This window comes from Lissotriton helveticus, chromosome 6 (assembly GCF_964261635.1).
Source record: "Lissotriton helveticus chromosome 6, aLisHel1.1, whole genome shotgun sequence".
NCBI classification, from domain to species: Eukaryota; Metazoa; Chordata; class Amphibia; order Caudata; family Salamandridae; genus Lissotriton; species Lissotriton helveticus.
Genome location: NC_136067.1, coordinates 1,852,264,238 through 1,852,280,593, shown reverse-complemented (window position 1 = coordinate 1,852,280,593; position 16,356 = coordinate 1,852,264,238). Strand labels below are relative to the sequence as shown.

General features: G+C 42.7%; 1 protein-coding gene across 2 annotated transcripts in view; it reads right to left on the bottom strand.

The window, feature by feature from the left end:
- The window catches only part of KCNK2 (potassium two pore domain channel subfamily K member 2), a 528,695-nt gene extending 513,397 nt beyond the window's left edge, over positions 1 to 15,298 (bottom strand). The window contains exon 1 of one of the 2 annotated variants that reach the window (XM_078649782.1): positions 14,897 to 15,298. In XM_078649782.1, the coding sequence (XP_078505908.1) occupies position 14,897 (1 nt within the window). In that variant the 5' untranslated portion in view covers positions 14,898 to 15,298. Of the gene's footprint in view, positions 1 to 14,128; positions 14,206 to 14,896 lie in introns of those variants that run through there. The other variant, XM_078649781.1, reaches the window with a different exon arrangement.
- Positions 15,299 to 16,356: the final 1,058 nt, after the last annotated feature.

Genomic DNA, 16,356 nt, shown 5'->3' with positions numbered 1-16,356 from the left:
TTGTATGGGGTTTATAATTGGGTACATATTTATTGTTACAGCCCTGAAGAAGTCATTGGGTAATTCCCCTTGACGAAACACGTGTTGGCGTTTGGCTGTTGTGTACTGTATCAAGATTGTACTGCTGTATCCACAAGTCTTCGTGAACATCCATGGACTAAGAAAATAAAAATAAGAACTTTTCATACTTTGGATGCGCTGATATGGACAATTATTTGTGAACAGATATCTGTAATATTAACAGGCATGTGTACTTGTGCTCAGGGAACCTTTTGTGTTTTGTTCTATTGTGACAGCAATTACTCGGTAATTGCTGTTTCCTGACAGCGTCAGATGGTAGCTGTCTTTGGTTCCTTTTGAAGCCACTCAAGAATATATGTTCTCTTCACTATTTGCTACATGGGCTATGCGCTGGTAATACCTCACCATCTGTTGCTATAATTTGTTCTTAGCTAGAGGATATCCACACAAACTAGTCAGATGCTCCTTGAAAAGAGTGTGATATTGCCCAAGGGATGTATTGTTAACCCCCAAGAACAAAAAGAAAAGTGATCGACTTGTATGTGTTATCACGTTTTCCCTGATTTGCAACTAACTCAAAAAATGCATTCTTAAACATTTGCCAGTACTCAATTCAGGGGAACTAAGCCTTGAATGCCCGCTCTTCACATTCCGCAAAAGCAAGAGCATAAAAGACCATCTTGTCAGGGCAGCATACCCCCTAGAAAACAGGCCATACACTCCCTCACCTTTGGGTAGTGACCCCATTGTTGGGATACCCAAAATGTGGTAACTGTAGTGTTTGTTAATTTACAGTTAAATCTAAGGCATTTGTGCATTGGAATGTCAGATTTACCTTACAACAATTCTCCAACTGCAACACAATGAATGTCAATTACGACATAATATGTCCTTATAATCAAGTACACATCGGCCAAACTACATAACAAATCCACGTACAGGTTCGCCAACACAGAAGTCGCCTGCGATGCAAAGTTGCCAATGCCATGCTGGTCGACCACTTTATACAAATGGGACACACTGAAAATGACCTTTGTTGGCAAATCATCACTGTGATCAAGCCCTCACCCAGAGGTACTGAAATCGCAGCTGTACTCAACAAAGAGGAACTCAAGTGGATTCTGCTTTTCAACAGCCTACATACTGACCTAAATCTTACAGAGGATTGGACCTCACTCCTCTGAAAATACCAAAAAATCCCATGTACTTTTGAACTGAACTTCAACCTTGGACTGTAAGCTCCTGTTTCCTTGTTGCCTAGCAGAACAACTATGATAACTTGAGCTATTACCAGTGCAATTCTTACGTTTTAACTTTATTATCTGACATGTCTAATGTAAATGTGACCATTTACTCTCTACGTCTTTCCTTAATCCTGGTTATTTTTTTTTTTTTTTATCATTGTGATTGAGATTTATGATTAATTATGGCCATCACAGCACTGTATTGAGCCAGTAAATTAAAGTTGCAAAATTGGATGTATTTATTATAATTTTGTCTGACCCATGATAGACCGTCCTTTCTTCCCATTCTCCCCATTGCCAGACCCGTTTTTCACTCACTTAAGAGGGCTGCCAGCTTTAGCCCGTGTTTTTAAACCCATGTATGGTCAGCACAGCAGTATTTATGCTAGCACCGTAAGCACTCACACTGCCTGGTTACACTCAAGCTTATCCTGCTCATAGTGGTCCACATGTGCCCAGTCATTATCACCGCAGTCTTCAGTGCAGGCTTTTGCTGGTAAGTGCCCCCACGTTCCCTGAACTCGAACTCGTATCTCCTTGTCCACATTGTGGCTAATGCTGTATCCTTACAAATCTTTCTTGTTTCATCATCGCTATCATATGCTCCCACCTGGGCTTGCACTCCTTCGAATTTCTCTACTGAATTGATATCGCCCAGAATTTTATTTCACGGTTAGCAGTATTCTACTAGTCACCCCCAATTTCCATTCACTTTACATGCCCGGTCTAACAGATTCTTCCAATATACTTAACTTTAGTGGTCTCTGCTCACCTTCGAAATTCTTCCCAAGCAGTCATGGACATCCAATATGCTATGTAAGTGTAACTATGCCCCACTCCAACCTCCTCTCGGCTCTGCTGCACTCCTGACTCTGTAATGCCAGTTCTGGTATTCTGCACTCCCCTCATGGCAGGTCACATATTCAACAGCTCCTCCAGCATTCTGTCACATGCTCAATTCACTCTGTATGTCCTGCTCCTTACTATTCCTTGCAGCATAAGTCTCTATCAGCTGCATCTCTACCAACAAGGTCTCTGCCTCACCACTACTTCCTCCGAACACACGGTGCATAGACCTGTTTTCGTCCACACTGATGTCCACTCAGGACATTACTCACGACCTATGGGTCAAGTGACTACACAGTATGCTTAGGCTCTTCAATCACACCAATGACCCTGGTCCCCCTGATATAAATACCACAAGGGTCCTTACCCTGTTCTTTAATTTCAAGCTAGGCAAACTCCTTCGCATTTTGCATTGTGTAGATCTTCGCACATGATTATGGGTCCTAATCCCAATTTTCCCTAGGCAGCTCTTTTGCCTTTTAATTTTTCTCCGTATATCTGGGTCTCATGTGCGTCTGGCCCTAGACACTCAATTCAACTATTCCTAGTCCGGAAGAGTGTTCTGCACCATACCACTTTAATTATTGCCAACTAACTCTTCCCTTTCCCATCTCCTCCTTTCCTTCCTTTTCTTTTTAATTAGTACTAGGTTACAAATGTCGTAACCCTTTCTCAGGTATAACTCTGTGGGTTCTGCTGATGATCCTATTATTTCACAAAGGTTCGAAACGTCACTGACTCTAGTGCTTGGACTCAATTGTAACAGTGTCCATTACACATGAACATTGGTACTCGTGGGTGGTGACTATAACCATTGTATTTTATTTGTCACACTCATATGCCTGAGCTTTCAAGTCTAATTTGACTCTTTTTTGTTTGCTTTTCCCACACCATTGTTCTTTTATTGTGCATAATAAATATTTATGAATAAACCATTTGGCTAACATACATATGCCTCATAGGGGTACATTCGATTGTTTGTATGCTTTCTGTAAGGGACCCCTGTTCCTTTATAAATAGATGAACCCCTGGCTCCTTATTATCCATGGGTTTCACTTGCTTAACATAAACAAGCAAATACACATAACATAACATAACATGACATAATGTTGCTTACACATTTGAGTAAATGTACACTTTTGAGAAAGCGGACTACTTTTCAATGTTCACAGACTCCAAGTGTGCATTGCTGCTAAACAAAACAGTAGTAAGTCCAGCACTATAATGGCCAACCACCGGTACTGCAACACCCTCCAACAGAAGAAAAAAATGCAGGCAGGGACTTCACATAAAACCTCCTAGAAAATAGTACTTTAATTAATTAATTCAAATTGTTATTTATTATTTAAGTATAACATATTCTTGTTTAAGTATATATACTCATTAATAAACTAATTTGAATTACAAAAATAATGCAGCAATAAATGTTAACATGGGTTATTCAGTTTTATTAAAATTAAATGTTACTTAATTGTATACATCACTTGCAATATTTATTAATTCACATTAAAAATAATTCTTTAGGTGGGAATTTTTTAAAATGTAAACTTTAGAACAATTAGTGTAGTTTAATATGATATATTTCCATTAATTACAGTAAAAAATAATGTCATGTTGTAGCATTCAATAGTGTTGTAGCAGTTTTTCATTCTACATTTAAAGTAAACATACAACTGGAACTTAACATATTATTTGACATAAAAATATTTTTAATATTTATTTTCTTGTTAGAGAAACTTCCTTATTTTCCTCATACTTTATCATGCGGAGATCTCCGCCTTGACTGCAGAGTCTCCCTTTGGTCAAGTATAGGAAGATATGAACTATAAATGAAAATATTCATTACTACCTAAAGAAAAAGATAACCTAATTTAATGTGCATTACTAATAATTAAATAATGTGCATTAATAATAATTAAATAATGTATAGAATTAATTAATTTCACTTTTTTATCAAATTTATAGCTACATCATTTTTTCATTCAAAATATGTTATTGCAATATGTACTGTTTGATGTAATTTTTACTATAATTAATATTTATTTCTATTTTTAACTATTTTAGATAAAATAATTTATTTTAATGTAACATTTTTTCCTTTGGAGTTTTATTTTAAGACCATAGCTTAAATATGTTCTATGTAGAGGTGCTGCACTTTCAGTGGTTGGTCATGTGTAGTGCTGGACTTACTGCATTTTTTAGTAAAGACTTACACTTGGAGTTTGTGAATACAAGAAAGTAGTAAACTTACTCAAAAGTTTAAGTTACCTTTGTGAATCAGGCTCTGAGTAAGTAATTAATAAAATATTTCTGCTCTAATTTATAAAGGTCATAAACGGAGGCAGTCCCATGATTTAGGTGCCAGATGGCAGATCAACTGAAACAGCAGACACCATAATAAGCTACAGTATTTTGTGGCAGCATGAGAAGAGCACAATGTATTCCCCTTGCATTCCTAGAATGGCACCTCAATCCTAGTTTATAAAAGTTCTCCTCTCACCAGCAAGCCAGCAAGATGAAGCTGTAGGTCAGGAGGGAAACGGATCAAGAATGTCAAAAACAGACCCAGTATGAGTTTATTAGAAATGGAAAACGGTGAAAGCCGAGAAATGTTGTGAAAACACCTGGCAGGTTGTAGGTTTCCTAGAATGCTACTACACATTTCACATGGTTTCAATAGGGTTCTATGCATTGGAGCTGTAGGTTTTTGTTGCTGAGCAATGCTAAAAACATTTCCTGGAATCCTTGCGTATGGATTTGATTGGACAGTCACTCTCGCAAATCAAACAGGCTGGGTTTCATGTGATAAAATCTTTACGTATCACTAGGCAAGTTAATGCCAATGTTTGTGCTGCTCCTCCTGTGTGTACCCAGGCATTTGGCTCAGAATAAGTGCCCTTTTCGTTATCAGGAGCTTACTCTCATCTTTCTGAATAAACTATTTTCCCTTGACCATGTGGGATGCTTGCACTAAATTCCACTACCCTGGGGTCCAACTTATGAAACTGTCCTCCACAGTTCAGGAAGGAAGGTTTAGTCAAGCATAAAAAAGAACAACAATTCTTTTCTTGATTTAACTGTTACTTAGGGGCCGATTACGATGCATCGTGGTGCAAAAGGGACCGCCCGCCATAGGTGCGGCGGTCCCGCAAAATAAATTAGGATGCGCCTGCCACACTGGTGGGCGCATCCTGTATGTTTACATTGTGGCGGGTGGCAGCACCCGCCACAATCTAAAAATACATGTTTCACATTTGCATGTACAACGTGGCAGGCACCGTGCGGTGCCTGCCACCTTGTACATGCAAATGTAGGGGGGTACCATAGGTACTCTCCACGTGCAGCACCCCACCCCTCTTGGGGCCCGCAACGGGCCCCCGAAGGCATTTTCCGCCTGTCTTTTTGCGGCGGAAACTCCACCACAAAAGACAGGCATCCAGATACCCACGGCGGTGCCTGCACGGCACCGCCTCCATTGACCCCCTGTGCCTGGTCCTGCAAGGCGGGCAGAACAGGCCCGCCTTGCGGGACCACGGCGGACGGTTCGCCGCGTTACCTTTTCCCTTCCCACCGCCATCCTAATATGTCAGTGGGAATTTTAAGGGTGATGGCGGTGAATCCGCGACCATGGGCCGGCGGGCCTCACCGCTGGCCCGGCGGTCGCGGATTCATCGCCATCGTAATCGGCCCCTTAGTGTAGTAGATCAAGCTTGGCATTTCGTAACAGTATATGCCTCAGTTCACCAGGATAACACTCTTGATCATTCCATAAAATTGCATATGTCTCCATTTTACCTGAATACAATATTTCTAAGTTCTTAGTGATATATTGTGGGAAATAAAAGGTTGCTTTAGATCTATTTTGAGATATCAAAGACAACAAAAGTCTCTGTATAGTGGAAAGAGTATGTCTCTCCTTTGTAACCTTTCTGTTCTACTTTAAAGAATAGATCACTGGGAAGTCAGAGTAAGGATGGGATTTGGAACCAGTACCGTGCTTCTGTCCTCTGTGAAAACAACCCTACTGCCACCACAGATAATCAACCAACTGATAGACCATTCTGGTTCCTTTGCCCATCAACAAGCCTACCTAGAAATTAGAACTCTGGAAGGGAAGATCCTAGACAATGACATTAATACGTATGTGTTTATTTATTTGTATGATTCAATGTCATACGGAAACTTAAGAACATCATTCTCTGCCGCCAAGACACAAAAACAGTTTTACCCTGAATGTATTTAAAACAGTTGCGGTATACCTTTATTTCTTAGTTGGATCCTATTTGATAACTTTAACTGTAAAGTGTTGCTAACACAAGCTTCAAAATTAATGTCAGCATTACACCTATAAAAAATGTATTTCCTCCATTTTATATTAGTAAAAGACTCTGTTATTCGTATATTCTTATGTCATTAAGTTATTCATCTATGCTTCTATGCATCTTCAAATTTCTTCCCATTCCATTATACAGCCTTGAGACAAATCAATGCTCTCTTTCCAAAAACAACTTTCATAGAATGTTCTCTCTATTACTACTAGTCTAGTACATCTGGCTTCCTACACATATGTTCCTAGAAATAGTTTATAATTATTCCCTGCTATGTTCATCTAAACAACTGACAAGAAAGGCTCTCTTAAAAAGTTACCATTCTCTCCAGACTATATTATAATTAAGATAACATAAAGCACTGCATTTCCAGTTGTATGTTAAATAACAATGCTGTGCAATAGTAGTAAATATGTGTCTGAATTGTCAACAATCTCTTAAGTACTATCTATTGGTGTTTCCATTTTGCAAATATAGCTATATTTCCTATTGTTTTACAAAGGCATGATTGCTGAAAATAAGTTGATATATTGTCCCCGGATATCTCTTTTTGAGTAGGCTCAAAATAGACTTTTAATATGCATGAAACATAGAACCAATCCTCTAAATTCTGACATGGTTTGAGGTCTGAGACTGCTTCTTGTTATGCATCTCCTGTTGTTCACAATTGAGAAATATATATTCTGGAAGCTCCTTATTCATGATGGATTTTAAAACACACTCAAAAGCAGGTCATTTTTATTCCTACCGTTTGCTACAGTCGAAAGGCCTGATAACAAGTAAAGGTGGTATATATTGCATCTGGTAAATAATGATACCCTAGGGTTTGTTATTTATCGGGTGTGATAAATAGCACCTAATATGAGTTATTGGGGAATGACATGTGGATTTTGGTATTTAACACACCCAAATCTGCATGATACAGTAAATACCATGCACGTAGCCCCTGTTAATGTTGAGCAGGTTTGACCTGCCAAACTTTAATGAATGTTGCGATATTTAACGCATCTGATAATTATTGGATGAGTTAAATTAAACAAAACTTGTACAGGGCATAATTAACTGCCCAACTTGTAATCTGGACAATCCTAACTATACTCAATTTGTGTCTGTAAGAGAGTATACTATGAAAACAATTCATATAAGTGAAATTATATAGTCTAGAGGCACATTCAAAAAGCAAAGAAATCATCAAATCATAAATTGGGGGCCACCGAAGATTCGTTAAATTGCAAACATCAATTTATTCACACGTTGAGTATTATTCATAGAATGAAATACATACATATTTAGAAGCATAATATGTGGCACGTCTCCGCTTTTGAAATGATCCAGTATCAAAAGAATTTGGCATTTGGCTAGAAGGTCTCACACCGCTCCAACTCAGTGGCACTGTGGGGTGATTTATCCCCGACCCTGATGAATCCACAGGAGTTTGATGAATTTTGAACTATGCGCAACACAACCATGAAGTAGTCTCATGAGTGTTTCTCACCACGACCTTCGTTCTGGTCCTCCTTCCCTGTCCTGAGGAAGACCTGCAGCAGAGGAGCCTACTTACCCTTTTGCGTTAGGGTCAAAACGTCGACATCCCCCAAGTGGGCCTACACCCAACTTTTACTCCCCTCATTTCCCAGTCACAGATGAAGTTGCACTGTAAAAAAATTTACGGAAATTGAAATTGAGTACAGGGGTAGGCCCAATATTGTAGGGATGCCGGCCCTGTCAGGAATTCTTGTCGGATCCCAGTTGCCATAACATATTTGAATTGTTTTCTATATGCCTCTTGATCTTTATCTCCATTTCTTTTCTCCACATGAGCACTTACTTTCACACGTTTCTTTCTCCCCTTGAAAATAACCGCGTCAATATTACATGCTGCATATTATGCTTCTACATATGTATTTCATTCTATGAATAATATTCAGCGTGAAAATAAATTGATGTTTGCAATTTAACTAATCTTTTGTGGCCCCCCAATTTATGATTTCATGATTTCCTTGCTTTTTTTTAATGTGCCTCTAGACTATATAATTTCGCTAATATGAATAGTTTTCCTAGTATACTCTCTTACAGACACAAATTGAGTATAGTTAGGATTGTCTAGGACCAACTGTTTTCTTTATCGATCGATACCCAGGTCCTTTGACACTTTACTGGGTTACCCCATTTATAATGATGGTCAACTTGTAATCTGGGTCTAAGTACTCACAGGAACTTACAAAATATGACAGGTGTATAATTATATATTTATAGATATATTCTCATAACAGAATCTACCCAAATTGACATTACATCTATTCTATTCCATAAATGGCACTGTGTACATGGCAAAAGGTTATTGGGAAAATTGTCCATTACCAGTATACTTGGTTCTTAGCTGCTTAGGAGGTGACAGAATACTGCTGGTAACAAATGTTTCCTGAATATGAATTTCACCTCAACAATATATACCAAACCCCAGCAGACTCAATCAAATGATCTTTCAGTGTCAAAGATTACTACGACAAAGTGTATTAGATCTCTTTAGGCAATATGCATCACTGTAAAAATCAAATCAGTGTACTGGGTAACAAGAATACCTTGCATAACTGTATTTTGCTCATTATAACAAGTGTAGTAATTACTTGTCGAATTCTGTAAGTTACACTTTTTTAGTACCTTGAAGTCTGTATTCAGAAAATAAAAATTGTTTGAAGTGCTTTCAAAGTAAAAGTGTGTGTTGGTGAATAGTAGTATCTTGACATTGTTGGTGAAAATGGATTCAAGGGGGTTCCACAAAGAGGTTATATATCAAGGGCAGAGCCTGGAACCCTGGGGTACTCTGCCTAGAGAAGGGGAATTTCTGGGTGATTGTAATTCCTACATGATTTAATTCATTTTGATCGCATCACACTAGTGATTAAGTATCGTTAAAGGATACACATGGACGTTTCAGAAGATCTCATGGCTCAAACTTTGAACCAAGTGAAATGACTAGTCCCTGCTCTACTGCAGGTACCATATTTATGTCCTATCCTGGTCTAGCATCTCTATTTAAAGGCAAAACATAAAAAAATCACCATATGCATCTTTGGCTTGTTGGCATTGTCTAACAAAGGATCCGGATCGTTTTCAGGTATTCCTTTCCTGTTAGTTGAGTGGTCTTTTGTGCAGGATTTCGGATGTTTATCACCTCTGTGCAGCTCCCTCACCAGCCGTGGTGGGTTGTTTTGTGGGGGAGCTCTAATATTCATGCCCACTTCTTGAATTTCATTTTCAACACCTTGACAATAGCTCAACTAATCGTTTCTTGGTTATAGATAGACTCAAAACCGCTAATAACCGACCAGTTTGGATCACTTCTTAAAGTGCTGTACTGAATGATTGGTGCTGTATTAGAAGGGGCAGTTGTGATTCTGATAGATATTGTGTCGGAGTTTAAGAATAGGTGTGTCAATACCCTGTGCACCATTCATAAAAAAATCACTGACTAACACGAATAAATGTGATGAGTAGACTGCTTGAATTAATCTCCCAGAGTCAATTTTTATATGACCACAGGAGGACCGGACTACCACGTTCACCTGTACCTGGCTTAGCCCGGTAAGTGACTGTCTCATGCAGGCTTCCTGGAACTCCTGCGGTCATCTGACAGCGGAGTCCTGGGTGATCCAGAGCATGAGACTGCAATGAAGCATCCGAGAATCGGCCAGCAGGGGGCCCGCAGCCATGGTGGCTCACTTTCCTCATTACTGCTCCTTGCCCTGATCAGCATGGATACATGTTCAGCCTTCTTGGGGGTTGAGAGCTAGGTAGCCCACACTTTCCCCAGACACTTCCAACCCTGAGCCTCACTGCTCCACTTCACACACAGTTGGAGCAACTTAACCTCGTAACATTTAGCTTAATACTCCTGTCCTGTCCTGTCTGGGCTTTTTCGTTGACCACGAAGGGTCCGATTATGAGTCCGGGGAGCAGTATCAAATGAGGTTCAGGCAGTGGCTACAGGTACAAACGCAGCCGGGCCTTCATCTGCCCCCTTCCTACAACATGGTGAAGCATGGAATGCTCAGCTCTGTCTGTCCAAACCCTTCCGAAGATCCTGGAAGCCTAGCCAATCCCACTACCTGCCCTGCACCCTTCTACAGCCCCTTGCTCCCATTTGTCATCTGCTCAGAGTATCTAATTCCTCATTCAGGGGACACAACTTGTAATGCACAGTGCATGCATGCAATTATTGGTGTGAATCTGCGATTCCTAACTTAGGGCCTTATTGTGACTTTGACAGAGTGGGAGCAGGATGGCTTCCCTGCTGCTACACCACCGAAAACAAAATAGACCACCCGCGGGATTCAGACTTGAATCCAGGTTGGGCAGTCATGCTGTAGCGGTCCCACGGAGGTGCCTGTTTAAAGGTTCATTCATAGCAGACCTGTAACAGGCATGGCAATGGGAAGTCGCAGCATATTCCTGCACAGGAAGTAATGCGCCATGTCATGCACTCATTCCTGTGCAGGAACTGGGGGGTGCAAAATACAGGGCGGCACATCATCCGTCCCCCCCTGCATGTACCCCCATGAACAAAGGTATCAGGGGGCCCTATAGGGGCCTCCTGAGTTGCCTCACCTCCATCCTTTCCACAGCAGGCCCACCGCCATAAAAAGGCTGGAGGTAAAGTAACTGGTAATATGGTTGGCAGCACCACCAGCATATTGCTCTGCCTGACCACTGCACCACTGCCGCGGGATCCAGGGTCCCCAGCGGATACAATGGTCTAGTGGCGGTCCAACCGCAAATTTCCTGATAAGGCGGGCGGACCGTCGCCACATGTTTGGCGGACCAATGGACGGCCAAACTCATAATAAGGCCCTTGGTAATTTGATACCCCTGCAGTGTGCAATCTAACCTGAATGACTTGCAGGTCCTGAAATGCACAATGAGCTTCTTTTAAAAGAAAGTAACTTCTATTTAAATTAAACAGCTTTTATGACTCACTCTTACATTTTAATCAAAATTAGAAACTTTCTGAGTAACTTCTTGATAATCTTTAGAGATGACCTATCAAAAATTATATAACAACAATTGCTGGTGGCATTGGACAGTTGAGGGTGGTCTAGCTGGCTTTTTATCTGTTCTTACTTGGAGATTACTTTTTTTTTTACATTAGGACGTTGGTGCTCTCAGACCTAGAGGTCAGTATTTCCTATTCATGGGTGGTCTGGGTAAAAGCGCGGAAGGAGGAGGGTGTGAGCATAAGTGTTCTGCCAGCAAGACAGTGCTGAGTTACTGGGCACAGTGAGTGGGATGGAGCATAATATATTCTTAGCAGACAGCCATCCCTCTCTGTGGTGGGACGGTGAGGTTGTGTGGACTTGAAAGGATTGACAAGTGTGCTACTCACTAGTTAAACAGGCCCATTGTTTCTCTTTATGCAGCAGGTACTTTTCCTTAGGGCGAATGAATATGGCTGATGGCCTTTGAGGAGGCGGTTGTAGTATCCACCTTCAGCCTACATGTAATTGAACGTAATCTTTGAAAAGTGGAAGAAGACGTGAGCACCCATCTTACAGATATCAAGAAATTAAGCAAGCAGCCATGCAGCTGATGAAGTCAGCATACCCCTAATAAGCTTGAGTGACGGCACCATCTCTATGTAGGCCTAACCCCTTCTAGCAGCCTGCCTTTCCCCCACATATTCTGCTGGTGACAACTGCCCTCAATTAGAGGCAATGGTGGGTCGCTGCAGACATCAACACTGTGGTACAAGCACTGCCATGCTGACCTGGTGGACACCCCTGGGTCTTCACGAACCACTGAGATTACCTACCCTGGTGTATTTTAGCATCCCAGCACATGGGGAATCAGCATGATCCCCTTTTTGTTGGGTGTACTTGCGCACCTCCTATAGCAAGGATTACTTTGGTGTATTGGGGTGTGGCGGTGACAGTAGCTGTCTCAACTTCAGCCGTGGTCAGGAAGTCTGCAGAGATTCCCCAACCTCCTCTGTGTTCAAAGTAGTCTGTGGGGAATCCCTGTGGATTTCCTGAATCTCAGTGGTAGGTAACAAAGGGATCACCAGCAGGTCATAGCTAGGGGTCTTACTACTGCACCATTGATTTTCTTCCTCCCCTTTGGGCTATATTAACTTAATTCTATTATTGCGAGTGAGTGGTTGGTGGGTTGCTGGTTTATACGGAGGTGTGGTTATTGCTATCTGATTGGTAGTTTTACCCCCTCTGCCACTGCCTTGCACTTGGAAGCTGGACAGCAGAAGAGCTTAACCTTTAATACAGTAGACCCTGTGGTCTCATCTGCTAGGACCAAAATATTCCTGGTAATGCCCGGTTACTCACCGGTAATCTTCATTAACCCGAGTCCTGGTCTTTCTGTACTATTCCTGGGACAGTCCCTCCCTCCCTGGTTTCTGGTTATGGTGATTGTTTTTGTTTTTACCTTTCTTTAGTATTCTCAGGCTGACATAGTGACGTGCTTCCCCCTTTATGCATGCTGGGTAGGCAGCGCCACATTGGGGGTGGGGGGTGGAGTATTTTGGCCTTAGCTAGGTAATATATTCTGTGGAGCAGGCGAACTGCTCATGGATAGAGTTGTAGGAAGGTCAAACGGACGAGGAGGTAATGGAAAGAGTTGAGTGGTTGTGGCGAAGGAGATGGGCAAAAATAATGTGGTGCCATGGATTAGCCACCAAAGGGGCACGAGGAATTAGAGGGACATAGTCAGCAGAGGGTACTGAGGCAAGTCATGGCTTTGGACAGCAAGTGGAGTAGGATGAATAATCACGTCCAATACTTATTGGTATCAGAAATGACACATATGAATTTGAATACTTTTACCTGACTGTGAGGTACTTTTAAGTATTCTAGTAAAGAAGGGGACAATACTACACTGGTGTATATGTTCTCAATGCTAATCACTCCTGCTCATGCAAAGACTGATTTAAAAATGCTAAATTAAAAACTGAACATATACCTGTTTTCCTATATTACGAGCTTTCGGTTAAACCTAAACATGTCTGAGCCTTTAAAATATCAGGATATGAATCCTGCGCATTTTAGATTCGTTTCAGTGCGAAAAGCGATGCGATGGTTGGGCTGCGGCAGCATCCACGCGAAGTGGGTCAAACAGCAGAGCAGCAGGTGTGTGGAATGTGCGGTGAGCCGGATAACATTCCCGTGGGGAGGGAGGGGGTGCCCCCTCTCAACCTGACGAGCAGTCTTTACTTTAGTGTTTGTTGTGAACGTGCGATTGCAGCCGGGAGAGCTGCGCAGACAGACATTCTGCACAGTCTGGCACCTCAGGAGAGAATATTGCGCTGTTAAATAGAATGTATGTGTTGCGGTTATTTTTAATGAATATATTACTGCACAAATTGCATATGCATTCACCTGGATAAGGCGCAGTACTTGAGAAAAAACAACAAAATATAAATTCTGCAATAGGGTAATGTAGCAAGGGCCATACACAAAAGTATAAAAAGCATTGGCAACTCGTATTTAGAACCTCGCCCTGGGTATTAAATATATAAACACATCATGCCAAGTCATTGAGAGACAGGTGGGGTTGTGGAAATGCCCGCTGTGACAGGCCCGACCCCTGCCTCCGAAGGAAGCAATTGCCTTCCATGTGGTAACTCCACTGAAGCCCATCGGTGTGGGGGAGGGAATGCACCACTGGGATTTGGCAAAGTACCTAACACAGCACAAAAGACGTCAGCTGAGCCCGCATCGATCCTGTTCTTGTGTGATTGACAAGTATAGTAGCACATTTCCTTCCTCCTCTCACACCCTCGGCAGCCCACGGTACCATCTGCAGGAGGAACAAATAAGTATCCGCGCCAAGAAGTCAGCGCCTAGTGCGTATACTGCCTCGTCGAGGATAATAAGCGCTAGATAAATGGAATTTCGATTTAAATGCGTGAGGACATGCACGAAGCAGGCAACCACTCAAAGCTCACCTCCACACGCAAACTGGGCGTTTTTCAAAATCACACGGACAGGTGCGCACAGTAACGTCTCTCAGAAGTGGGCGCTCGCAGGTGCACACGAGCGGCCTCAAAACGCCTGCGTTCATTCATTGTGAGGAGAGAAAAATCACTTAATCAGTGTTTCTAACACAGTAAACGATGGAATCCCGATCAAGAAGACCACTACACCTGCTGAACACGTAAGAAGTATCAGTCCCATACATTGCAATACGTCCAGCACAGGGCAGTACAGTGCCGGGGACAGGGATGCCCTACGCACACCTGAAGCACACATGCACACCTAGACGTACATCGGTGAAGTGCTATAAAAGCCACAATAACCACAGCACTATTGCAAAGTATACCGTCGTGGCCATCCATGCACAACGAGGCTCCTCGTGTAATCCACGCACAGCGCTCCCCTCTGTGGGAAACCAGCGATGGGCCCCTCACAGAATGCTCCCCGCAGCCCGGGAGCGCGCGAGAACACTCACTTCTTATTTCCACGCGGACTGGACTCTCCTCCGTTCACAGGCAGGCATGTTTCAAAGATAGGGTGCTCGCTCGCGGCCAGGGCTGGGTGGGCGGGCGGTGTGCTCCGGTGCGGAGGGGCGCGCGCTGCTCGCGCGAGCCGTCTGTGGCGCGAGGCAGGCGGAGGGGGTCAGAGCGTTCCGGGAAGGAGCAGCAGACGGCGAGATCCGCGCGCCGCCCTGTTAACGGGGGACCTGGGGGGGCGTCTGGTACTCGGGGTCTTGGTGTCTCCTCCCCAGTGCTGGGGCGGGGTTCTTCCTCTGCCAGAGCCACGAGGGGCTGCTCGCAGCCACCCGGCAATAGAAGGGGCCTCCTGCGAGGGGTGGGGTCTCCTTATCTCGTAGGAGCCTCGGGATGGAAAGAGGAGGATGCTGCGCCCGGCCAGCATCCAGGCCCCCTGGCTCATTTGCGCTTTGAGGACTTCCTGTCATCTTTGCACAGAATCGTGCATATTAACCGGCCTCTCTGGTCCCTCCCGCGGTTGGAGTCTCCCCTGCACAAGGTGTGGTTGCACAATCCAATCATAAGCAACTATCCCTTCCTCGCGGTAAGAGGGGGTAGTCATAGCTTCCCAGGCTAGTGGAGGGGCAGTTCGGGTCCGCGGATTTAAGGTGGTTTGATTCTTGGAATATCCCAAGGCACATAATGTTCTTCCAGGTACATGTACATTTTGCCATGATCAAGACACGCGGTCTGTCCCTCATCGGAGGCACAGGTGTTTTGAGCCTCACACGAGAAGGAGAAAGAGAGTTTTGTGTAGTCTCCGTTGCACAGAGGGCAACATATATCAAACATTTTGCATTCGCAAACGGTGCGATGCGGTCAAATCGGCCGTTTGCGAATGCAAAATATTATTTCATATTGGGCCATATGTATCAAGCTAATTAGCATTCGCAAAGGCCGAAATTCTGCGAATTTCGGCCTTTGCGAATGCTAATTTGACAAATGGTATGTATCAAACATGTTTGATGCAAAATAAGGAATAGCAAAATTTGCAATTCCTTATTTTGCGATTGCACTTAAGGAATCGCAAATTTTGCGATTCCTTAAATGCAATGTATCAAACAAAAAATATAAAAAAAATGCCATTAAGGATTCGCTAATTACCACCAACTTCTAGTTGGTGGTAATTTGCGTATTCTTTTCAAAAAGCTTTTTTCCAAAAAACAAAAGGTGCCATATGACGCCCATACATGCCCTTAGGGCATGTATGTGTGCCATATGCCCCCAAATGTCTTTTTCAGGGGTGCAGCAGGGTGTTCTTGAGACACCCCTGAAAAAATTCCTAATTTGCGATTAGCAAATTGCTAATCGCAAATTGCCCCTTCATTCCTATGAGCCTCCTGGCCCATTGAAATGAATGGGTAATTTGCGATTAGCAATTTGCTAATTGCAAATTAGGAATGGTAAAGAATCGCTATTA